The sequence below is a fragment of the Tenrec ecaudatus genome, chromosome 8 (genome assembly GCF_050624435.1).
Source record: "Tenrec ecaudatus isolate mTenEca1 chromosome 8, mTenEca1.hap1, whole genome shotgun sequence".
Lineage (NCBI taxonomy): Eukaryota > Metazoa > Chordata > Mammalia > Afrosoricida > Tenrecidae > Tenrec > Tenrec ecaudatus.
Genome location: NC_134537.1, coordinates 62578173 through 62605279, shown reverse-complemented (window position 1 = coordinate 62605279; position 27107 = coordinate 62578173). Strand labels below are relative to the sequence as shown.

At 39.4% G+C, this 27107-nt stretch overlaps 1 protein-coding gene across 4 annotated transcripts in view; it reads left to right on the top strand.

Annotated features, from left to right (window-relative positions):
• Window positions 1-27107, top strand: part of MTR (5-methyltetrahydrofolate-homocysteine methyltransferase) — a 190293-nt gene that overhangs the window by 16578 nt on the left and 146608 nt on the right. For all 4 annotated transcript variants that reach the window (XM_075556395.1, XM_075556396.1, XM_075556397.1 and 1 more), the window contains exons 3-7: window positions 6718-6807; window positions 7385-7454; window positions 15721-15813; window positions 17651-17757; window positions 25417-25476. In XM_075556395.1, coding sequence (XP_075412510.1) covers window positions 6718-6807; window positions 7385-7454; window positions 15721-15813; window positions 17651-17757; window positions 25417-25476 — 420 coding nt within the window. The remainder of the gene's footprint in view (window positions 1-6717; window positions 6808-7384; window positions 7455-15720; window positions 15814-17650; window positions 17758-25416; window positions 25477-27107) is intronic.

The window sequence follows — 27107 nt, the reverse complement described above, 5'->3', positions numbered from 1 at the left end:
AGTACCAGGCTGTTTTGACAACTGTGGCTGTATATTAGGATTTGAGGTCAGGTAGTGCGAGACTACCTACTTTGTTCTTCTGAAGAAGTTCTTTCCCTATCCTGGGCTTCTTCTCTTTCCATACAAAGTTGGTAATCAACTTTTCCATTTTTGTAAAGAATGCTGCTAGAATTTGATTGGGATTGCATTGAATTTGTAGATTGCTTTACGTAGTATTGACATTTTCACAGTGTCGAGACTTCTGATCCACAAAAATGGAATATGCTTCCATTTCTGTAGATTCCTTTTGTTTTCTTATAGTTATGTTCTGTAGTTTTCTTCTTATAGGTCTTTTTTTTCTTGGTTAGGTTTATTCCTAGGTATTTCAGTTTTTGTGTGCTTATTGTGACTGGTACTGGATCCTTGATATTTTTTTCTGTATTTCCATCACTGGTATATAGGAATCCAAATGATTTCTGCATGTTAATCTTGTATCCTACTATTCTACTAAACTCTTTCCAGCAAACCTGTTGTGCATACCTTAAGATTCTCAATATATAAAATCATATTGTCTGCAAATAGTGAAAATTTCACATTTTCTTTACCTAATTGTACACCCAAATTGTTGAAAAGAAGGAGGGATAATCCCACTTTACTTTTAATCCACCTGTCCCTCTATATCAGCGGTTCTCAACCTGTGGGTTGTGACCCCTTTGGGTGTGTCGAACGACCCTTTCACGGGGGTCGCTTGATTCATAACAGTAGCAAAATTACACTTACGAAGTAGCAACAAAAATAATTTTATGGTTGGGGTGGGGGGAGTGTAACCACAACATGAGGAACTATTAAAGGGCCGTGGCACTAGAAAGGTTGAGAACCACTGCTCTATATAAAAATATAAAGTGAATTCTTGTAAACAACATGTAGTTGTGTCTGTTTTTTAGATAAGCACTCTGATAATCTAGTTTTTAACATTTAAATAGATAGTTAATGTCATTGTATTAGTACCTATGACAATTGTTTTCTAATTTTTGCCTGTTATTTGCTTCTTTTAAGTCTACCATTCATGTTCTGCTTTCTCCTATTTTAATTCAGCATTTTCCTTTCTCTCCGAGCCTGTAAACTATCCTTATAAAAAAAAATCTTTTTAGTGGTTTCCTTAGAATTTGCAATATGCATTTATAAGTAATTAAAGTCTCTATTCAAATGAGCCTCTTTCCAGAATTAGATTCTTGTCTTTATCAAGAGACAATTTGCTCTGCTTAGACATAGAGGCAATGTTGGAGAACTTTATTTGAGGCTCTAAAACTTTTTAAAACACTCAAATTCAATATTCTTTTCTCCACTTCAGACTCGCAGCATTGTCAGTGCAGGGGAAAGAACAGTGAGGCCATTTCAATATACAACAAGCTCAGGGAAACAGTAACCCGGTTTTCAAGGGCAAGACAGAGACTTAGAAAAGCCAGCCTCACAGATACAAATTTTCATCCTATCTGGACCTTATGGCAGTCAGCCAGAGAAAGGTCATGAATTTCCGAAAAGCTAAAGGCTTATAGAATCCTTCCTTGTCATCTTTTAAATGGAAGATGTGTTAGGCTGGGATGACTAGAAAAACAAATCCATGTGTAAGAAAGAGCTTTATATCAAGAAGTACTTATGTATCTGGAAAACATCCCAGCCTAGTACAACTCAAGTCCCTAAGTCTGATATTAGTCCATAAATCCCTCTTCAGACTCACTCAGTCACAAGTAACGTTGCAGAAGGCAGGAATATCAGAGGTTGGTGAGTATGACACCATGTAGATCCAATGGTGTTGCTAAAATCTCTAGGGTGCTGGAAATAACCAGGATCCACCAGCCAGAAGGTGAAGGCACGGAGAGAAGGGGAGATTCTCTGGGCCCTCATGTGACAATTTTGCCTACAAGGAGGTACCACCAGGCTGTGACCTGATTGACAGGTTGAGTATCACCTGTACACTTTTATATATCTTCAAGTTAACATGAAATTATGTAACTACCACAGAAGAGGTACCCATCCCTCCTACCCCTTAGCATGCCTTACAGAGGATTTAAATAGTACCATACAAGACAATAAACTAAACCAAACTTAATAATATCGAGTTGTTTCTAACTCATGGCAACCCTACAGAAAAGGGTGGAACTGCCCTGTGGATTTCCAAGGCCGTAACTCATCATAGGAGTAGGAAGCCTTGTCTTTCTGCCGAGAAGTAGCTTGTGGTTTCAAACTGCTGTCCTTGCTGGTAGCAGCCCAACACATAACCACTAAGCTACTAGGATTCCTTACACAAGACAGTATAAGACAGGAACCAAACCAATAGGGAAAGGAGAGAAAGAAAAGAGTTCTCAGTGAAGGTTCCCTCATCTTTGGATCCAGCACTGATGCTCACCAGAGGTAGTTAAAAACACAGAATTAAAAGAATTCTGGTGACCATTGTGCCTAGAGAAACTGGTTTAATCTCACTATGGTAAAGAATGATACTTCTTTTTCCAGCATCTTCTTTTTCTCTTGACTTACTAGATATAGGGTACCAGAATTAGGATCTCATAGATCCTAGGCAGAAGAATGAGGAAACCTGGTATAGTAGTTACGTGTTGGGCTGTGTGTAAGATGAGGTTGACTAGAGAACAAATCCAGTGACAACTTGTATATTTGTAAGAGAAAGCTTTATATCAAGAAGTAATTATGTTATCAAGCAAACATCCCAGCCTAGGCAACTCAAGTCCATAAATCATATACTAGTCCATAAGTCCCTTTTCAGATTCACACAGCCACAGACAATAACACAGAATGCAGGAACATCACTGGCCAGTGGGAGCAAAGTCTTGTGGATCCAATGATGGTTTATGGCAGGTCACCTGCCAGCAGGAAGGTGAAGGCAAAGACAGGGGGAGGTTCCCGGGGGAGGTTCTTTATGAGAAAGCCATGCCCACAGGGGAGTCACATTAGGCTGTGACGTGATTGACAGATTGAATACCACCCATACACTCTATCTTCAAATTGACATGAAATTGTGTAACTACCACAGGCTGCAATCTATAAGGTTGCAGTTTGAAACCACCAGCCACTCCGCAGAAGGAAGATGAGGGAGGCTTTCTATTCCTGTAAAACAGTTAGAGTGTCAGTAACTCAAAGGGCAACTATAAGGGGCTATGATTTGCCATTGAGTCTGATTTTTTGAGAGGAGGAAGGAAACTACTCCAGTACCACAAGTACACAGACATTGGCTTCTTTGGCCTGTGCATGCCTTCCCCAGCTTTTTAAGGGGTCCACGGACAATTTTCTGGGAACTTCCGTGCAAGCATGATCTGTTCCCACTAGATGATGTTATGTAGCAAGGTTCTGTTGGTTCTGCTTCTGTTTAAAGTACCTTGAAGATTTTGTTAGGAGAAGGCTTGACTATTGGAATTTCTCTGAGCACCTATCCCATTCAATTATATAAGGCAGTGGTTCTCAACCTTCACAATGCTGCGATCCTTTAATAGTTTATGTCTACTTTATGTCCTGGTGACTCCCAACCATAAAATTATTTTGTTGCTACTTTGTAAGTGTAATTTTGCTACTCCTGTGAAAGGGTTGTTCAACCCCCCAAAGGGGTCGCGGCCCACAGGCTGAGAACTGCCTATATAAGGGAACTGTTCTTGCCTCTGTCTGGTCCAGGTCTCTACTTTTACTCTCCTGACTGATCTTGATACCTCATTATCTCATGGGTACTTTATATGAGAGTACTGCCCTATATGATAGTTCTTTAGCTGTAATTTCATTATTACTCAGGAGCCCTATTGATAGGGTGAAAAGATGTGGGGGAAGGGTGAGTGTTCTATAACCCTATGATTATGTTTCAGTGTTTTAATGAGTCTTCGTTCTTGGGCAGCAAACATAATAAATGCTTTCCAACTTGCCCTACCCCCTTTAATGAGACAAGAAGGGTACAGTGGGGCTGGCGTTGGGGCTTACCCTTCAAGTGCCTTCTGTGTGATGACTTGTAGCAACCCTGTAAGACAGAGTAGAGCTGTCCCGTGGGTTGATTTGTGCAGCAAAGATTGTATTCCACTCCACTACTGAAGCATTATAATCCATCAGTCATTGTATGGGAGACAAATGAGGCTTTCTATTCTTATACAGATTCACAGTGCTGGAAATCCACAGGGGCAGTTCTACTCTGTCCTAAAGGATCTCTAGGAGTCAGAATTGACATGATGGCAGTGAGATACTGTACATTGAATATGACTTGGTTAGACATAGGTTACATCTTCATGGGAGTACATCGCCACGTCTTTTCACCGATGGACTAGGTGGTAGGTTCGAACCACCAACCCTTTGGTTAGCAGCTGAGTTCCATCCGGTTTCCTTCTAGATCCTTAAACCAAAAAGTACCAAACTCATGGGCCAATGAGTTGATTTTGACTCTCGGACTCTATGGAATAGAGTAGACCTGTCTATAAATCTTTCGGGAGCAGAAAATCTCTTCTTTCTCCCCCAAAGTGGCTGATAAGTTTGAACTACTCTCCTGGCCTTATACACTACTGAGTTCTTCTCCTGCTCCTTTAGCACCTGGTAAAATCCAAGTTAAGATCTGATGAAAAAATTTTTGAGGACGGGCCCATTGTTTCTGGGACCTGGGCTTATTTAAAAGAGGGTTATTTACAATTCTACCAGCTGCAAGTACTAGAGGAATTTTCTCATTTTCATCCTGAAAACCTGGTGAGGTAAACTCATGTAGACTGAACCCTGGAGTTTTGAACTCTTAAGGTAATCTGTACTGAACTTCCAGCAACCTGTCAATTCCAATTAAGTATTCCTAAAGGAACTGGCTCTAGGGTGGGCTTCTGCTTTTGATAAGCTATGCTTCTTAGGTTCTTTCCTGGTTTCCCTGTAATCTCTGTTCTCTGATAGTTGTAAGAAGAATGATGGATGTTCAGTTTTGAAGCTTCTGACTTTTTGTGAGGGCAAGAGTGATGACTTCTACAGCTTTTACATGTTGGACCAGCAACTGCAAGTCTCTGAAATAATGCTTTTAGTAACTTTATCGTAACCTATTATATGGCAGGACTTATACAAAATGTGGAAAATTTCCTTTATTCTTTCAATTCAATTTTTCAAAAAATATTTTGAAGTTTATTTAACTAATTCCCATAACCCTAAGCATTAACTTTGTTTTCAGTTAATTTGTGCTTTTTAAAAAATAAATTTTAATTCTTTAAAAGAGACCCTATAATTTGCTGCCTTCAAGTTGATTACAACTCTTAAAGATACTGCATAAGTTTTCTGAGGCTGTAAATTTTTTGTTGTTGCCTGCCTTAGGTTTATTTGTACCAGTAGCACAGGAAGACATCAGCTCCCTGCAGATGGCAGCCCAGGGTTCACACAAGACACTTTCATCCTCAGACAGAAAACTCTACTTCGTGGGAGCCTGGGTACCTTTGGGAGCTTGAGCTGGAGTTGAGGGCGTGGCTGGAGTGTCAGTCTTGCTTTGTGCCCTAGCAGTGAATCATAAATCAACTAATCAACTTGATGCCACACAACTAACAATTGTTTTGTTGAACTGTTTCCCTGTTGCTGGATATTTGGGGCATTGATGAATTACTATAAGTCTGTAAATTTTGTTTTCATTTCTTATCTCTTTCTAAAGCTCAGAATTGCAAAATCAAGGGGTTGAGGAATTTTAGGAGACAAGTTAGAATGAAATTGAGATGGTATGCATGGAGTGACATAAAAAAGACAGGCTTCACACCTAGAGAGGGTGGGGGCATCAAAGTCACCACATTCTAATAAGGTGGCAGCACTAGTTCAGATGGACTTAAGAGCTGTGGACTAAAGACACTGGGAAGAGGACATTCACAGCTTGAGATCTCAGAAGTAGTGTGTAGATCTAATGAGGATCAGACAGTGCTGAATCTTGGAGAAGGAAGGGAACAGAACTAATTTCGTTGTACCCATCACTTGCTAGGTAAGAAGGGAACAGAACTAATTTCGGTTGTACCCATCACTTGCTAGGTACTTGATTCATTGTCTTATGATGCAGCCATCCTCTGGATCATTTCGTACTCTTAGAAGAGGAAACGGAAACAGTGTAAGGAATTTGCTTGTAAGCTAATGTACAAACTGGGTCTGAATTCAATTCTTAATTACTCACACACCACTTTCCATGAGGTTCTTTTAGCATTTTGCATCACTTATATTTTCTTGGTGAGACATGGTTAAGTGTTCTATTACTAACCAAAAGACTGGCAATTCAGATCCTCTTGGAGGTACCTTGGAAGAAAGACTCCTCTTTTAAGCTTAGTGTGTGATCAAAAATGTTCAGTAGTGATGAAAAAGTCATTGAAAACTCTATGGAGCACAGTTCTATGAAATTCATGGGGTCATCATGAGTTAGAACTGACTTGAGAACTGGTTTAGATTTTGGCTTAGCCTAAACTGTCCCTTGTCATTAAGTTGATTCCAACTCATAGTGACATTTTAGCACAGGGTAGAACTGCTTCATCAGGTTTCTGAACTGTAGCCACCAGGCTAATCTTTCTCCTGTGTAGCAGTTGGTAGTCTCGAACCTCTGTTTGCTGTTAGCAGCTCAACTTTTAACCCACTATGGTTAAGAGTTAATCCTGCTAAACTTAGTAAGTGATCAAAATATGTTTGGTGGTAGTAATGAAGAAGTGCATTGTGGGGGATAGGGACTCTCAAACTCATGAACACTGACATTACTATTTCTTGTTGCAGGAATACTTGCTGGCTGGTGCAGATATCATTGAAACAAATACTTTCAGTAGCACTAGTGTTGCCCAAGCTGACTATGGCCTTGAACATTTGGTAAGAATTCCTTTTTTCTTCCTAAGATGCTCATGAGCATTTACTGCATTTGGTAGTTATAGTGAGGAAAACTTTGAGAGCTGCATAGTTAAGCTAACTCTTAGCCCATTCATTTTCCAACTGGCTTCTTTCATGGGTAAAGCAAACTTACTATTGATAAACACAAATAATTGGCTGTGTGCACATAGTTTTGTGAGGCTTTTGAAAGTATTTGTTGGCAGATTTAGTTGTCTTTTACACCTGTAGGAAAACTCCTTTATCTTCAATTCATTCCTGAACTTTTTGAAGCCCCCTCTTATGAAATTGTGTTTCCATATTAAAATTCTGTAAGACGTGAGTGATGGAAATATGGAAGAACCTAAAAGTAGTTCCCAAGGTCGCTTGCTTTTTCAAATGTTGCCTTTGATGGCCAGGATAGCCAATATGCCTTTTTGGCAAAGATTTCTTACAGACCTCAAGTTAATTCACTCTGTGTTTCCTTCCCAATTGACAACACTGAGTGTTAGGTGGTCATGAATGTCTTATTTTTGGAGGGAGAAGAAGACAGATGAACTAATACATGTGCTTGCTGTGCTAGGCCTATCAGATGAACACGTGCTCCGCAGCTGTGGCAAAAAGAGCTGCGGAGGAGGTGACTCTCCAGACAGGTAAGGAACACTTTTCTCTCTTTTGCGCGCAGATAGTTATCCATGATGTGCTGTTTCTATCACGAGCAACACTATAGACACTGTATTGTGCTTATTTATAGATAATTTCTCTGCAGTTTAATAAGCAAACAGCCAAGAGTTGTCCATCCCTCTGAACCTTGGGCTAAGGGTCTACTCTAGATTCTGTTGAAGGCTATTGCCTGACTTTGTAGCAGGAACCTTGGCTTTCATGGATGCACACTCTCAGGTCATTTTGGTTATTAGTAGACTTTTACACAGCATTCTTTTAAAGCCACCAACTTCACCATGACTGACCTTTAGTTCAAGATACTGCCTGCAAAAATGGCATTGGGGCTCATATCTAACTTTCTCTGGCTACACAAGGGATAAGAAGACGCTAACTCCCCATTAACTTAGGGCTTCTTACACAAGGCAGAGTTCAGACATACCTCTATCTCCCTTTATCCTTCTTTATTCTAAGAAAATGTTCTCACTACATTTTACTTTTGTTGGGTTCAATAATTTGCGTCAGTGCCCATGTAGAATATAGCAGTAAAAACTCAAAATTACGGAATTTATTAGAGAAGTTCACAAGTTACCATAAGTCCAGATCAATAAACAGTAAGGGTACAGTTATTGGTCCATAGCAACAGCTCTCTTGAATCAGTAGCTAAGTTTCTCTCCAGTCCTCTAGTTCTCAGCCATGTGATCCTTTGACGTTTGCTCTCGGGGGCTAGGAAGCCAGCCCACTGCTCTGTCTTAAAGTTTCATAGTCTCTTGGCTCTATTCTTCTTATCGTGTGGTTGTTTCTATGCCTCAGTCTCCAGTCTTGGCCTGCTTAGTTCTATGATCTGTGCTTCAGACTCTGGTACCTCAGGTCTTGGTCTTAGCCACTTCCAACAGAGATCTCTAATGTACTCCATTGGTGGCTCTTCTTCTTAGATGGTCCTGGGATTTCTCTCTCTTCCTGCTTCTCAGGAGGTGACCCATTCTTATAGTAGGGGAGTGACAACTTAAATTGACCAATCCCCTCTATTAGTGTTGCACATGCCCTACTTGCCTAGTATCACTATTTGCTGAAAGTTATAGATACCTGGATTTTAAAAAAATTATGAAATTTCACTCCAGCATACTAGCTTTCCAACGTTTTCTATTACATCTTACTGCAGTGTTTTAAGGCTCTGTGAAGCACATAAAAAATATTTTATACCATTAGATTTAGTTTTGCTAAGAATTCTTCAAAATAATTGGGTACTCTTCCATAAGAATACTTGGTCATCAGTTGGTAGGAGAGGGCTTGAGGGAGAAAAAACAATAGTAGAAGTATATGGAATCCCCTAACATTGTGAAATTATTGCCATCAGGAAAGATGTAGAGTAAAATTGGTAAGAAGCTAGACACATATCACACTAATGAAGACAAGCAATTTGCAGAGCTGTGTTTCTGAGAGATAATGCTTAAATCCATGGAAATACATAGGCAGTAGCTCAAACAGAGTCACAGGTCAGAGGCTCTTGAATTTTTAAAGCAAAGAAGAAGGAAATTTTTTCTAACGTTACTGCTCTGCTGTGGGGAACATAGAGTATTGGACTTGCAAACTATCTAGAGGCTGCATTGTTAACGAGTCAGTAATCTCCAGTAAATTGTAAAGCATATCCTAGGCTATGGGGTGATTAAAATTACCAAAGATGAAAAAGAAGTAAAATTACCAAAGATAACGAGCAGTTACCACTGGTATTTTAAAGATATATAAAATAAAGATATTCTATCAGGTAGTTTTGAAAACCATAGACTTTGCTATTAAGTACTGTAGCGTTGGCTCTGATTCATGTCACCCTTCTACTGCCATCAAGTTGATGTCAACTCATAGTGACTCCATAGGACAGGGTAGAACTGCCTCTGCGTTTCTAAGAGTAACTGTTTACGGGACTGGAAAGCCCTGTCTCTCTCCTGCAGAATAGCTGGTAGTATTGAACTGTGGACCTTGTGAGTTGAAGCCCAATACATAACCATTATGCCATCAGGACTCCTCATATCACCCTATGTACAACAAAATACTGCCTGTACATGCACCTCCCCCCCCCTCTTGTAATTGCTGTTAAGTTTGAACTGATTGTTGCAGTCAATGTGAGAATCCATTTCATTGAGGGTCTTTTTCACTGACCCTCCAATTTACCAAGCATGATGGTCCTCTAGTGTAACGTGTGTAAAGTACATGAAATGCGTTGGAATCCCAAGTAAAATGAAATCCTTGACAACCTCAATATTTTTCTCTCTATTATTATATTGTTTATTGGTCCAGTTGTGAGGATTTTGTTTTTCCTACATTGACTTGTAATCCATTCTAAAAACTTTAACTTAGAGAAAAGCTTACTGTCACTGTGATAACAGCCAGGTCCAGGGAAATCTGTTTTCCATTCTGTGTCAGTTCAGATCCCACCTGCAGTGCAGCCATTTCGTCCTCATCACCACTCATTCCAGGTTGGGTCACTGAACTCTGGTCTTATATTTTAAATCTGGTAATGCAGTGAAAGGACTCTCAAACTGAATAGAAAGGCCTACTTTTACTCTAGAAGGAAAAAGTATCCATTCACAAAGAGGAGGTTTGGGAAAGGCCTAACATGTAACTTCTGTCTTCCCAGGGGAGGTTTACCCTCCTGAAACCAGACTTTTAATTACCCAATCTAAAAGTTAATGCAGCCTTCAACAATATTTTGGCCTCATGGGACTCCTGAAGCTTAGTCAGCTTTGCGTGCCCAAGTGATTCTTCTTGATCTAGTCAGCCCCCAATTCATTGGCTTCATATGTGGTGTAACTCTTAGGAACCAAGACCAAAAGCCAAAGTGGTTCCACACCTTGCAGACAGTTTCTATAAAACAGTCATTAAAAATGGCCCTGGCATTTACTTCAGATTTCAATATGTCCTGACTTAATTTTTCTCCTTGGTAAAGTATCTGCCTACAGTACAATAATACTAGGGAGTATTTCAAGTTGCATGCTGCTATAAGGCACTTTCGTAGTTGTTGAGTGTCAGCAAGTCTGTTCTGCCTCATTAGTGAACTTATGCACAATGGAACAAAACACTCCCTGGTCCTGTACCATCCTCACAATTGTGGCTATGGTTGAGCCCACTGTTCTAGCCACGATGCCAATCCATCACCTTGGCACCTTATTTTTCACTGCCCCTTTTCTTTACCAAACATGATGTCCTCCTTCAGGAACTAGTCTCTTCTGACAACATATCCAAAGTATATAAGACAATGCCTCTCCATCCTTACCTCTCAGCTCCCCCCACTTTACCCTTACCCTCCTAGTATCGCTACTCCCATTATTGGTCCTGAGCGGTTTATCTGCCCTGGTTTCCCTGTGTTTCCAGCTCTGTTCTGTACCCATGTACATGTTCTGGTCTGCCAGATTTGAAAGGTAGGGTTGGGGTCATGATAGTGGGTGGGAGGTAGCATTAGAACTGGAGGAAAGTTGTATGTTTCATTGGTGCTGTACTGCACCCTCACTGACTCATATCTTGTGACCTTGTGTAAGGGGATGTCCAATTGTCTACAGATCGGCTTTGGGTCTCTACTCCATGCTGCCCCTCATTCACACTGATATGATTTTTTTGTTTTGCATCTTTGCTTGATACCTGATCCCATCGATACCTCCTGATCACACAGGCTAGCGTTTTTCCTTGTGGGCTTTGTTGCTTCTTAGCTAAATGGCTGCTTGTTTTTCTTCAAGTCTTTAAGACCCCAGACATTATGTTTTTGATAGCCGGGCACCATCAGCTTTCTTGCCACATTTGCACCCATGTTTTTGTCTTCAGTTATCATGTCAGGAAGGTGAGCATCGCAGAATGCCAGGTTATTAGAACAACGTGTTCTTGCATTGAGGGAGTACTTGAGTAGAGGCCCAATGTCCATCTGCTACTTTGATACTTAATATATAAATATATGTGCATAGATCTATATCCCTATCATTTTGTATAAATATATTTACATATGTACATGCCTGAATTTAGACCTCTATAAATGTCCTTTGCCTCCTAGTTCTTTATTCTATTTCCTTTTGTCCCTCTATCAGGTTTGGCCTTCATTTGGGTTTCAGTAATTCCTCTCAGCTATATTGCCCTTGATCAAGCCCTACCAGGTATCCTACGCCCTCCTTGCCATCAATTTTAGATCCTTGTTCCCTTGTCCCTGGGTTTGTTCACACCCCCACATCCTTGCTTTTCAATACTCTAAAGAGGTCTTATACAGCAGATTTACATAATGCAGTTCCTCTTTTGATTTCTTGATTGCTGCCTCCATGAACATTGATGGTGGATCCAAGCTTGACAACTTGAATTTTTTTCTCCATTTATGATGATGTTACCTATTGTTCCAGGTGTGAGGGTGTTGGGCTTCTTTACATTAAGTTATAATCCATACTGAAGGCTGTAATAGTTTATCAGCAAGTAGTTCAAGTCTTCCTTGAGTTCAGCAAGCAAAGTTGTGTCATCTGCATATGGCAGGTTGTTAATATGCCTTTTCCAATTCTGATGCCATATTCTTCATATAAGCCAGCTTCTCTGATGAATTGCTCATTATATAGATTGAATAAGTAACCTAAGAGGATACAATCCTGTAGCACACCTTCCTGATTTTAACCCATGCAGCACATCCTCTTTCTGTTCACACAACTGTCTCTTGGTCCATGTATATTTTACACATTAGCACAATGAAGTGTTCCAGTATTCTCATTCTTCTCAAAGTTATCCATAGTTTGTTATGATCCACAATGTCAAATGCTTTGTCATAGTTAATAAAACACAAGTACACATCTTTCTGGTATTCTTTACTTTTAGTCAAGATCTACCTGTCATCAGCAATGCTATCCCCAGTTCCACATCCTCTTCTCAATTGAGCTGGAACCTCTGGCAGTTCTCTGTCAGTGAACTGCTGCAGCTGTTGGATGATCTTCAGTAAAATTTTACTTGCATATTCTAAAATTTGAGCATTCTGTTAGGTCATTTTTCTTTGGAATGGGTACAAATATGGATCTCTTCTAGTCAATTGTCGAAGGAACTGTCTTCCAAATTTCCTGGCATAGATGAGTAAGTGCTTCCAGTGCATCGCTAGCTTCTTGAAACATTTCAATGGATGTTCCATGAGTTCCTGGACCTTGTTTTTGATGGATACCTTCAGTGATAAGTGAAGTTTTTTCCTACAGGAACATTGGTTCTTGGTGATAGCTACTTCCTGAAGTGGTGGAATGTCAACTAATTCTTTTTAGTACAGTGACTGACTATTCGTTCCAAACTCTTTTTCTTTTTTTTTAAGTTTCACACTCTTTTGTGTCATTCTATATTTTGCCCATAGAATCTTTTATTATGGGAACTTGAGGGTTAAATTTTTTCTTCAATTCTTTCAGTTTCACATATATTGAGTGTGTTCTTCTGTTTTGGTTTTTAACTGTAAGTCTTTGCACATTTCATTATAATACCTACCCTTGTTTTCTTAAACTGCCCTTTGCAATATTATGAAATTTCCCTAGGTGAAGCAGAGCTTTTGTACTATACATTTTTCCTGCTAGGTGAGCATCAAGCAACTCACTCTGAGTTAGTGCACCCAGTGTCCTCACCTGGGAAGGTTCTCTCTTGTCACGTTGAATTTTTTCATGAAAGCAGTGTCACTCGAACCTTGTTTTATGTGATGATTGATTTAAGAGAACAGTGTGTAGCTGTGAATTTTGTTACCTGCTTGGGAAAAATGCGCAGAAAATATTGTGATATTGAAAAGAACTTCCAAGGACAGCGCGATGGGAAAAACTCAAGTATACAAGTGGCGAAGTCTTGATTGATGACAAACCTCATTCTGGACATCTGCCAACTTCCCAAATGGACGAAAATGTTGACTCATAGTGCATCTGGAGGTCATTCCACCAGGTCACACTGTTAATTGAGCTTTCACTTTTAAGGTTCTGAAAAGATTGCATAACAGCGTGTGACAAAAAAGGCCTGATTTGTGGCAGACAGGAGGCTGGTTTTGCTGCAACAACAGTGCACCTGCTCATGCAGCCATATCAGTTCACCAGTTTGGGGCAAAAAACCAACATGTCTCTCTTGCCCCATGCACCTTATTCACCTGACCTCTCTCTGTGAAACTTCTTTTTGTTTCCATGAAGAGGGACATGAAAGGACAGCGGTGATGACATAGAAGAGGTGAAATAAAAACGAGGGAGGTGGTGTCAGCTAGCCAAACATGAGTTTGAAAAAATATTTCCAAGAATGGAATCGCAGATTTGACAAGTATTAATGGAGAGAACTTTGAAGGTGATAAGGTTGCTTTCTAAAAAAATGTAAATATATAGCTTGGGGTAGGGGGGAGTTCCTGGGGTTTTTGTGGGGAGTTCCCCCCTCATATGCAACTCTTATTTCATCATTGATTCCATTTGCTTTATATACTTTTATTATTAAGAGAAGTTTTCAGATTCTCTTGTGACAACTATTGGTCTTTTTTTTACCCCTGTCTTTCTAATTGCCTTGTTTTCTTCATGAGTGATGGTTTTGATGCCCACACATAGGTTTTCTGTCATTAGTTTTAAATGCAGCAAATATGTTTTTGAAATGCTTTTGAAATTCTGATGGGATAGACTCAAGTTTGTATTTTGACTCTAATGGACTTATTTTAATATTCCTCGTCTTTAACCAGAACTGATCATACAATTGGTTTATCTCACAGTTGGCCTCCGGTCTGATTTTAGCTGCTGATATTAGGCTTCTCTATCACCCCTTACCATTCAAACCAAAATTCACTGGCATTGAGTCAGTGCTGACTCATAATGACTACCCTGTTGGGTTTCCAAGACTAACTGTTTATTGGATTAGAAAGCCCAGTCTTCCTCTCTAGGGTTCCCTGGTGGTTTCAAATTGCCAGCCATGCAGTTCACAGACCCATGAGTAACTTCTGCCGCACCAGGGCTCTTCTCTCTTTCCACATATGTAGTAAATTTGATTTCTGTGCATTCCTTATGAAGAAGTCCATGTATATTGTCACTTTTTGTGTGCAAAAAATGATTGTTTTGAACAACTTTTTGGATTTATAATATTCCGTCATGCAATCTTTAGCTTAGTTTTCAACCTAAGTCCATATTTTGCAACTACAGTTCCTTGATGTTTTTCCCCCAACTTTTGCATTTCAATCACCAATAATTATCAATGCTTCTTGATTGCATGTTTGAGCAAATTCTGACTGAAGTCATAGTAGAATTCTTCAATTTCTTTATCACTAGTTTTTGTGGTTGGTCCATAAATTTGAATGAAAGGTGTATTGATTGCATTTCCTTGAAGGTGGATAGATACAATTGTATCATAGACAGCATTGTACTTCATGATAGAGTTAGCATGATCCATTCTAACACTGCTTGCTATGCTATTCCTCTTGATTGCGTTATTCTTGGCATAGTAAATCATGTGATATTTTTTTCATTCAGAATGGCCAATACAATCTATTTCAGCTCACTGATGCCTAGATTATCGATTTTTATGTATTCCATTTCATATTTGATGGCTTCCAATTTTCCTGGATCTATACTTTGCACATTCCAGGTTCTAGTAACTAGAAGATTTATGTAGTTCTTCCTACTTACTTTGAATTGTTATGCTCCATCAGCAAATCAAGATTCCAAAGGCTTTACACTTACACAGGCTTTACCTGACTAGTAATCTATTACACTCCAAGAAAGTAGCTTCTCCTCACTCACATTTTGAGTGCCCTCAGACCTAAGAAGGCCCAGCCTGTGGCACTATCTCTGATAACCTTTTGTTTCCATTTATGAGTCTTTCAGTGTGTGACAGTAATTTGAAACTATGTATGAAGTTTCCTGTGGTTCCTTCCTCTGGGGTGGGGTGCGGGGGGGCAAGTCCTTGGTTGTCTGTTCTTAGTCTGGAACGCCTCTGAAATTTGTCCACTTTGGGCGACCCTGCTGGCGTGTGAAATTCCAGCCTCACAGCAGCCCGTAAGGCATCACAGTGCGACCCACTGACAGACAGGTGGTGGCTGTTGTAGAGCTTATGTTACAAGTAGAACTTTTAAGGTTCTGAAATTCAGGTGGGTCGATTTTTTGCTATTTTTTAAAAAGGCTTTTCGAACTTTTTGGACTTCAAAATTGTGGATATGGGATTATAGACCTTTGATCTATGAAAAATTGTATAGTTATTGACTTACAGAAGAAAAAAAAGTTGAATTATTTAGATGTCATACTTTTTTTTTCTCCCCACCCTCCCGCAAAGGAATTAAAAGATTTGTGGCTGGAGCTCTGGGCCCCACCAATAAAACACTCTCTGTGTCCCCTTCTGTGGAAAGGCCAGATTATAGGAACATCAGTGAGTATGTAGCTTATGTAATAATTAACCTTGGGTAAGTACCTTTGTGTTTCAGTTTTCTGACTTATAAAATGAGATCAATGTCAGGGTTATTGTGAATTGATCCACATAAAATATTTATATTAATTCATAAATAAGTTATGAGAGCTAGCTTTTGATTATACATGGTGTTGTGTTAGTGTGCTGCTTATCAGCAGTAGAAATAGAACCAATCTCAAGTTTTAAATGGATAGATTGAGCAATATGGACATGAGGACTTGGTTTATTATAGTTATATCCCTATTTAGTATAATAGAAAGCAGTCAACACTATGTAAACAATGGTATTTGAATTTGAGATGCAAATTATTAAAAATACAAGAATCTGGGCACATTTCTTAGACATTAACATTCTAAAAACAAAAAAACATCAGTTATATGTACCAGGTAGGTGATAACATGTGTGGATGATAAATTAGGCAAGTACAGTTTGTGTTTTGCTTACAGAACTTTCTGTGCAGTTATACCACACATTTTCCACCAGGACTGGCTTATCGTGGCTTATGTGTAGGCAGGCTATACTTTCAGTGTAGACATGACATTGGGGAAGTACTTTCTTCTTTCTCTTATGCTGTATGTAATGAAGTATACTTGGTGCTAAGAATACATTTATGTTTCGCTAATGGCCACATGTAGCCCTGGTGGCACCATGGGGTAAGTATTGGCTGCTGACCTCAAGTTGGTAGTGTAAAACCATCTGCTACTCCTGGGAGAAAGATGAGACTGTCTGCTCCCATAAAGATTTAGGGTCACTGTATACGTCACTATAAGTTGGAATCAACTTAATGTCGATGGTTTTGGTTTATTATATTAATTAATTAATTTTGTGGGGAAGTATGAAGATATAACAGGGGAAGACACTATCCTCTCAGGTAAAAACAGACAGCCGAAATGCTTTCTAGTAGTGTTATGGGTGACTGAATACTTTTATTTGAGGCTGAATATTCCTTACCAGACAGAACACATTTGTTCGGTGACAGTTAATGTTCTTGGGCAGGAGCCAAATCCTGCTACAGAATTAGCGCGAAGAGGGTTGAAGATACAGCTGATCCGTGATGTTTCAGTCAGTGTGATACATTTATTAATTGGCTAATTAAAACAGTTCTTGGAAAAATCACATTTTAAGGATGCTGAGAGTAAAGTACAAGGTCCTAGAAATTCACATGCCTCTCTAAGCACTAATTCATTCTTACCTCAGATATGGGCAAGTGTTTAGGTGTAATTTGTGTGTTCAGTTTACTTGTTTTCCTTTACCACTGCTAAATAAATATTTGATTTCTTGCAAAAGAATAGGTGTGTTAGTTACTGCTGCAGAAAAAAAAAATACTACAAAGGAAGTGACTTTAAAAAACAGGGGGTTTTTTTGTCTCACAGTTTTGGAGGCCAGAAGTCAAAATTCAGAGTGTCGTTAGCACCAATTTTTTTTTTTCTGTAGACCAGAGGAGAAATTGCTATAGCTTTGGGCATTTCTTAGCATTCCCATATTTGATGTCTAGTTCTCTGTGTAAGACCATTCAAAAGGAATCAGGCTCAGGATCCACCCTTCTACATATGACCTTATGAACATAGCAAGAAAACTATTTCTAATCAGAGTCATATCAACAGGTACAGTGTGTAGGACTTCCATATGTCTTTGTGGAGGAGAGAAGACAATCTAGAACAGTAGAGTAGTCCTTGAACTATGAATTTGAAACCAAAACCAGTTTACAGGTACTAGGCCTTACTTCGCATACCCTTAGACCACTCAGAAAATATTAACGAGTGATGTGCTGAGTGGGATTGTTGTTATTATTTTGCAGCATTTGATGAGCTTGTTGAAGCATACCAAGAGCAAGCCAGAGGACTTCTAGATGGCGGGGTTGATATCATCCTAATTGAAACCATTTTTGATACTGCCAATGCCAAGGTGAGTTAAAGGGGAAAAATGGATAGGTGGGACTGTGATGAACCCTTTAATGAAGTGAGAAGACAATAGAGTCATTAACAAAGTTAAAGCTTCTTTATTTATTTCATTTTAGTGTTGAATATTTTTAACTGAGACTCGTGGAATAAGAATAACTTTAAAAGAGCTACCTTTTAGCTTTAAAATATCCTAATAATGAAAATCAGTATTTTCATATGTTGTACTGTATGTATATGAGGCAATGTTAGGATTTTCTCCTTTCATGTGGGAGACCCAGGCTCAGTGCCTGGACCTTGACCTTTATGTAAAGTTTGTCTTTGGAGGCTTGCGTGTTACTAAAATACTGGACAGGTTTTAGTGGAAATTCTAGAGTAATGTGGACTAGGAGGAAAGACCTGACAGTCTACTTCCGAAAATCAGTCAGTTGAAATACTGTTAATCACACAGTCCAATCTCCAACTGATTGTAGGAATAGCAGAGGACTGGACATCTAGCGTTTGTTCCATTGTGCACGGGATTGCCCTGAGTTGGGCGCTACTTACTCAGTGATAGCTAGTAACATAATAAATAAGAACGTGTTTGGACAGGAAGGACAGTAGTGATCTAGTGGTTATGTGCTGGGCTGTGATCTGCATGGTTAGCAGTTTGATTTCGACTCCTGTAAGCAGTCATAGAAACCCATGAGGTTGCTGTGTGTTTGTATAATAGATGTACATGGTTCTCAATTCAAAGGATGCACAAAGGTATGCAATAAAAACTAGATTGCCTTTCCCTTCTTGTTTCTAGTGATCTAGTTCTTCCTAGCACAGCAGTTCCCATTTGTCTGTCCTGATAGGCTATACAGAATGTGCAGTTATGTCCACTAGTGCTGATCCCTTAGCCTTCACATACTGTCCCTCTTTATCTCTAGTAACTTTATTGTCCTAAAGTCTGCTTTACCTGATGCCAGTATAAGTACTCCAACTCTCTTATAGTTGCTGTTTGCAGTCTGTATCTGTCCATCTATCTCCTCTTTGTGAACCTGAAGTGTGTCTCCTCTAGACAGGCTTGAGTTGATTCTTGTTTTTTATATACAGTGAGACAATTTTCTACCTTTTTATTGTATCATGTACATAGTATATTACATTATGTGTATGTAACATAATTTATTGAGACCATCTATATTGACAGACATCTTAAATTGTTTTCAAACTCTGTTTGGTTTAACAGCAGTGCTCCAGGAAATATCCTCTTACACATTCCACAGAATATCTATGGAGTAAATTTCTATAAGTGAAATTCCTGAGCCATAGTTGTATATGTGTTGCTAATTTTGATCAATTACCCTCCCAAGAAATTGAACAAGTGCCTTCTAACAAGCAATGTACAATGGTTCTAGTTTTTGTACTTTTTATTTTTAAATGTGAACTAAGTAAAATGGTATCACACTGTAGTTTTAATTTGCTTTTTCTTACTACAAATGAAATTCAACATCTTTACTTCACTTATATTTTCTTTTCTATGATCTTTCTCCCATACCTTTTATTCCATTAGCATATTGTCATTTTTATTGATTCCTTACTCAGTGATGAGTAGTAAATACTGTCTTCAGATTTTTTGTCTGCCTTTGACTTTATTTGTGCTAGGGGTAGTGATCTTGTTGTGGTGCTGGTTTTGTATTTGTTTTGTAATAGTGAAGGAAAATTTGAATTCTGTATAGTTTGTTTATGGATTTTACTTGTGGAGGGAAGGGTAAAAGGGATTGAGAAAATGATGTGGAGACCACATGACTCTCTTTTAGCTACACAGGGTGGGGGTGGGTGTGGGTAGGAAGATGAATTCATTTCTGTACCAGCCCAAGGCCAGTTGCCACAGGTAGAAGTCAGGTATGCTTCCACCCTCTATCTTCTTTTATTCTGACACCAACACTCTACTTTGTTGCTGGGCAGTGGCCATGTAGAACTCACAAAGAATACTCACAGTTATAGGGTTTATTGAGGACATTAACAAGTCACCATAAGTGAGGATCAGAAAACATTAAGTACCGTATATACTCGAATATAAGCCAACCCAAGTATAAGCCGAGATACCTAATTATTACCTGGGAAACCCGAAAAACTGATGGACTCGAATATAAGCCTAGGGTGGGAAATGCAGGATGTGAATTAACACAGAGACAGAGGGGAGAGACAGAGCACAGCCACAGACACATCCTTACCAATTCAGCTGCGTCCACGTCATAGCATGGCTCTGATTGGTTAGATGTGAGTAAACAAACATTCAAAGCCCTGCAGTGTCAGCGGGCCTTTGAATGAACAGCAGAGGAACAGCAATCACCCGCAAGATGTTACACGTCTCTTTGGTACCACTGACCCATGTATAAGCTGAACCCCAGTTTTTGAGCACATTTTTGGTGCTGAAAAACTTGGCTTATATACGAGTATATACGGTTATATAGTCATTGTCTACAGCAGTGCCTTTTCTCAGCCAGCAGCCAAGTCCACAGTCTTCGGCTTCATGGTCCTTTGGATTCTGCCTTCAAGAGCTGCAAGCATGCTCACTGCTCTCCCTCCCAGATGCAGAGTCTTGGTGGTGCTGCTCTCCCCTTTCTCTTGGTTTCCTTGCCTTGCCTCTGGATCTGTGTGGCTTGCTCTTCCACTTGAAGTAGGGAAGGATCTTGAATGTACTCTGCTAGTGTCTCTTCTTTTTTGATGGCCCCCGAAATTCTTTTCATTCTTGGTTCTGAAATGTTTTATTCTTGTAGCCAGGGGGATGGTGGAATGAAGCAATCCTTGAATTAGTGTCTGCTACACCTTATTAGAATAGTCCGACTTAATCATTTGAAGGAAGTTATAAAATAAACTCACTTACTGGTATCAAGTCAATTCCAACTCATAGCAACCTTATATTACAGACTAGAACTGCTTCTTTGGCCTTCCCAGACTACTGTATACACTTGATTATAAGCCAACCCGAATACCAGCCAAGGCAACTAATTTTACCACAAAAACTGCATTAAAAAGGTGCTGAAAAACTCGGCTTATACACAAGTATATACGGTATATCTGTATAGGAGTAGAAACCTTCATCTTTCGCCTGAGGACCAACTGGTGGTTATAAACTGGCGCCTCTGAGCTTAGCAGCCTATGGCATACCACCAGGGTTTTTTTTTCCCCAAGAAACAGATAGAAGAACCATATTAAAAAATTTTGCTTCACCACAGGGTTATACTTAGAAAGATCCTATTTCAAAATGAGGGGAGATACTCTTCCTCTTTTTTTCTCCTATATTTCTATAAACCAGGAACAAAACAAATCTGCTATAAAGTTGTTTTCACTCATTGACTCTCTAGGACAGATTAAAGAAGTGCCCCATAGAAGTTCCAGTCTGTAATAGAGAAGCTGACTGCCTCATCTTTCCCCTGTGGATTAGCTAGTGCATTTGAACCACCAACCTGTTCTGGGAGTAGAAAATTAAATTTTAGACTCAGAATTTTAAAAAAATTCCTAGACTGCATGAGGTAGAGTGAAGGGAGTGATGCCACCCAGAATCTGGATGACTATGCCACCACATTAAGAAAAACTTTATTGTCTTTTGGATGATGGTTTAAAGAGCAAGTCCATTTTCAATTCAATTCTTATACATATTGCTTCACGGCATTATTGGCAATTTCTACAGCTTGCCATTTCTTACTCCACTTCCTACGTGTGTTTTCCATATTCATTCCTCCTTTCCCAATTCTTCCTGTCACCTTAATTCTGACCTTGGGCAAAGTACTGCCCCTTTGAGCTCAAATGGTTGATTCTTCTAAGGAATGTGCACCTCCCTAATGTTACTATTCACCTTATTGATGTACGGAGTGCTGATGGTGCTACGGGTTAATCATTAAGCTGAACCCTGCAAAGCCAGTGGTTCAAACCCACTATCCACTCCTTGGGAGAAAGGTGAATCTATGGGCTCTATAGAGATGCACATTCTTAGGAACATAAAGGAACAAGTCTACTCTGTCCTATGTAGATAGGGTCACTATGAGTCAGAATTGAGTCCATGACAGTGGGTTTGATATTTTGTTTGTACACACACACACACACACACACACACACACACACACACACACACACCCTGTGTCTTTAAAGGAGCAATTCTACTCTGTCCTACATAGATAGGGTCAGAATTGAGTCCATAGCAGTGGGTTTGATGTTTTGTTTATATATATATATACCTGTGTCTATTGTTTATCTTCATTTAGAGACATGCAGATAAGTTCAGTTCCAGGCCTAAAAGGTACCATAGTTTTGAGATTTCAAAAGTTCTAACCAACCAGTAACCCGAATCTTTTTATGATTTTGAGTTTTATTTTACATTTTTCTCCCAATTTATTCTGCACCTCCTTAATAGGATTCCTTTTGGAGCTTCTGATAGTGGTAGTTCCAGCTGGTAGCACCACCTAGTTCTTTGCTCTTATGGTTATGGATGCTGAGGTTCAAATGGCACATTAGTCTACTGGATTAACTACTTTCATGGGTCTTTGCTTTCCTTTACTCTTTTTGCTCGAGACGATGGAAGACTAGTTATTTGCACCTAAGATGGTTGCCCACCTCATTCTTTTTTTTTAAATTATTTTATTGGGGGCTCATACAACTCTTATCACAACCCATCCATCATGTCTCAAGAACATTTGTACACTTGTTGCCATCATCATTCTCAAAACATATGATTTCTACTTGAGCCTTAGGTATCATCTCATTTCCCCCCTCCGTCCTCACATCCCGTCCCTCACAAACACTTGATAATTTATAAATTATTATTATTATTGTCATGGCTTACACTGTCTGATGTCTCCCTTCACTCACTTTACTGTTGTCCATCCCCAAAGGATGAGGTTATATGTAGATCCTTGTGATCGGCCCCCTCTTTCTCTCCCTCCTTCCATCTACCCTCCCGGTGTTACCAATCACCACTGGTCCTAAGGGGTTCATCTGTCCTGGATTCCCTGTGTTTCCAGTTCCTATCTGTACCAGTGCACATCCTCTGGTCTAGTCGGATTTGTAAGGTAGAATTGGGATCATGATACTAGGGGGAGGAAGGATTAAAAAAATAGAGGAATTGGTTCATCCTTGCTACACTGCCTCTTGACGGCCCTCAGGTGTTACACTGCACCCTGAAGGGTCTCATCTCCTCACGGAGACCCTTCTGTAAGGGGATATTCAGTTGCCTACAGAACATCCTTTGGGCCCCCGCTCTGCACTCCCCCTCATTCACAGTGATATGATTTTTTTCTTCTTTGCCTGATAGCTGATCTCTTCGACACCTCATGATCACACAGGCTGGTGTGCTTCTTCCATGTGGATTTTGTTGCTTTTGAGCTCGATGGCTGCTTGTTTATCTTCAAGTCTTTAAGACCCCAGAAGTTATATCTTTTGATAGCCGGGCACCATCAGCTTTCTTCACATTTGTTTATGCATCCGCTTTGTCTTCAGCGATCATGTCGGGAAAGTGAGCATCACGGAATGCCAGGTTATTACAACAAAGTGTTCTTCCATTGAGGGAGTACTTGAGTGGAGGCCCAATGTCCATTTGCGACCTTAATACTAAACCTATCAATATATGCACATAGATCTATTTCCTCCATCCTCATATAAATATATTTACATATGTACATGCCTTTATTTAGACCTCTATAAATGTCCTTTGCCTCCTAGTTCTTTCCTCTATTCCTTTTACTTTCCTCTTGTCCCACTATCGTGCTCAGCCTTCATTTGGGTTTCAGTAATTCCTCTCGGTTACATTGCCCTTGATCAAACCCTACCAGGCCTCTTACACCCTCTTGCCACTGATTTTGGATCAGTTGTTCCTTGCCCCTGGGTTTGTTAACACCACTTGCTTTCCCCCGCACCTCCCCTTCTCCCATGTCCCCCACAACAGTCTGTTGTTTTGTCCTCCAGAATGTTTATCCCACCTATCTTATCTAGGTAGACCTGCAGAGATAATAATATGCACAAAAACAAGACAGAACAAAGCAAAGCAACAAAAGAAAACAAAACCAATGACCAAAAAAGAGAAGTCTGTAAATAGTGTTTGGTCTATTTGTTAACCTTTAAGAGTGTTCTGGTGGAGTCTGATGGAGAGCCACGCCCTGGCCCCAAAGTCTATTTTTGGTATTCCCTTGGGACTTCCTTGCTCTACTCTCCTTGCTGTTCTGTTGCATGCCCTTAGTGGTTTGCTTTGGTGTGGTGGGGTCACATAGGACACAGTTCTACGCTGTATGTCCAGTGTTTTCCCCCATAGGACTGTGGGTTAGTGAAGGATGTCATGTCTCGTAGTGGGGCTGGCCATATGGTCCTCTCTGTGCTTTGGCTGCTCTGAGCAGGGATATCGTCCTCAAGGGTTGGTGTGGCTGCCCACCTCACTCTTAACCCATCGGTTACGTGGTTCACTTTCATACACCTTTCCAGAAATTTTGTGAATCATTGGCAAACAAATAATTTTGTTATTTGCGAAACGCATCAGATATATATTTTGAAAGTAATAAAATAAACAAGATAAGTAATATATATGAAATCAAATGCACCTATATGGGTTACGGAGCTGTTAGAAAAAAAGGGTACAATAAGGATAAAGCATTAAAATATATTTTGTGAACTAAATTTTTAAGTTTTAGAATGTGTGACATAAAATTTCTTTGATTACATAGGGACTTGTTTCCCTCATGATACATCTGGAATTTATTTTGGAGTGAGGAATAAGGCAGAACTCTACTTTTGTTCTGTAAGGTTTCTACGTTCTTGTAACTCCATATATTGTCTCCCAGTGATAGGAATGAATGTCTGACTTCCTTATACTAAGTTCATGAATACCCTACTGTTATTTACTGTAGAATCTTATCTGCATATCTCAGTGTAGCTTTTTGTTTTTTTCTTTTTAAAAATTTGTTACTCCATTGCATTTCCCTGTCTCCTCCCCCTCCCCACCCCCCACCCCCAATGCTTCCAGAACTTTCCTGGCTATTCTTGCATGGTTATTTTCAATGGCATTTTTAGACTCAGTTTGTCAAGTTCTAAAATAATAAGCCCTAAAACTGATGAAGTAGTAACTTTTCAACAAATAATAACACAAAAATTCACCACCACAGTGATTAGAATAATTAGACATTAGTTAAAGGTTACATTCTGATTTCAGAAAATTAGTTGTGAAAATAAGTACATCTTAGAATCATGAAATATTAATAAAACATGAGTGACCAGCATAGAAGAACACGGGATTCATATCTGTGAAGCCTAATCTAAGGTCACACTCTTTTGCATTGACACCTGGTTGACTTTCATATACTCTTGGTTACTCCTACCTGCCATGCATGTATGTGGATGTGGAAGACATGGGCACTCTTGGTTTCACTGAGAGAAAAAAAAAGAAAGAATTGTTTCTTCCAAGAAGTATTAGTTCATGGATGAACTTTCTGCTCGTATTGGTGTTGTTTTGATGTTTATAAGTTTACATTTGAGAAAGGGATTCTGGGATTGTGCATCATAAAGGATGGTATGTTTCTTCTTTACTGAAATTTGATGTGTGTACCTTATCTGAAGAGTTCTTAGTAAAGGGAACATTCAGATTAGAAAGTTAAGATAACTTTAAACACATTTCCTTAGACATATAAAAATGTTTTTTTCTTTTTTTTCCTGATAGGCAGCCTTGTATGCAATCCAGAAACTCTTTGAAGAGAAGTATGCTCCCCGGCCGATCTTTGTAAGTTCTGAACGGCGTCCTTTACAAAAAATAAATTTTCAAAAAATATCATTTTGAGGTCTCTACCAATAGTAGAACTATGAATACAAAATGGGCCTCAAAAGTTTGTGAAAAAATTTCACTATCCTTTAATTCCATTTTTTTTCATAGACTTTGAATCTCCCTCTTAATAATCTATAGGTACCACTTATTTGAAGTTTCTCTGTTCATTCACCAACTATTCTAGACCAATAGCAGTGTAATCTATAGGAATGTCAAGTAAATGTATCTAAAGATTAGTTGGGGTGAGGCAGGCTGTTGTTAAGAAGACGCCTGGCTGGATTTCGTCTGTTGAAGTGATTCCTCATTAGGGCCCAAGGAAAGTTGGACTTAGGTGCTAACTGCAAGTTACCCAACACTAAGGAAGACAACAGACTTCAGTTTATTAAGTCGGCTATTGTTGGGGCCATCCATTCAATTCTGACTGGTCTTGGTCCAGAGGATGCAGTAGAACTGCCCTATAAGGTTTCCTAGACTCTAATCTTTACATAAACTGATGAAAGACTTTGGACAGCTTGGTGAGACTAAAGTGGTGTTACCCAGGGGTGTCACACTCAATTTAAACAGGCCATTTGGTTCAACAGACAAGATTCATGTAGGCCACGTTACATTTACAAATTTTGTCAAATTTATATTTTGAATTGAGGATTCAGAAATATGGATAGCATAATTAAAACACTATATAATTGCTTTTATTTAAACATTTATTTTACTTAATGTATCTATAAAATTAAAATTATTCTTTTTTACCCGAAACTTGCCAGCCTTTCCTTCTGCTAGTTTTCACTTACCTCTCAGGTTGTGATCGGAAAATAGAACAAAGGAACAAAATGCTGGGCAGCTGACAAACGTGATGCACACATCGTAATGGCTTCGCTCTATAAATGTTAACCAACAGTGTTGCTAGGTATGATTCATAACAGCACAACCCAGAATGCTCTCTTTAACCATTTGCTACTGGGATCTGTTTACATTGCCTGACACTGAGAGTGGCAGACATACCGCTTCCAAACATCGCCGGAACGGAGTCAGCGTGTTTATACACGTCCACAGGCCCCCAGGAAAGGCAGTGGGCCACGTGTATACTTGTCTTGAGCAGTTAAAGAGTTAATGAGTCAATTGTGTATACAGCATTGCCTCGATCTCCCCTGAGGACTATTTTCTTCATAACAATTTTTTCTATTTTCATTTTATTTCAGAGCATCACGGCCACACAGAAAATTACCTTGGGGGCCACATGCAGCCTGCAGGCCACCAGTTTGACACCCCTGGTGTTACCTAAACCAAGCTGTTAAGTAAATTTGAGACCAGAATAACCAGCGGTGTCTGGGAAAGCTTGTGAATTATGAAGTGTGTTTGGTCATTTATTTGCCTCAATGACTTATCATTTTCTTCTTTGCTTTGCTCACTATTGGTCTCAAGTAACTTCGTATATGTTTATCCAGATTATAGGGAATTCTGGTGGGTTAGTGGTTTAACTAAATGAGAGTGTAACACTTCCAATAGCCAGTTACTGCACTGGAGATAGATGTGCCTGTTTGCTTCCATTAACAGGGACTCCAGGACAGATAAACCCCTCAGAACCAATTATT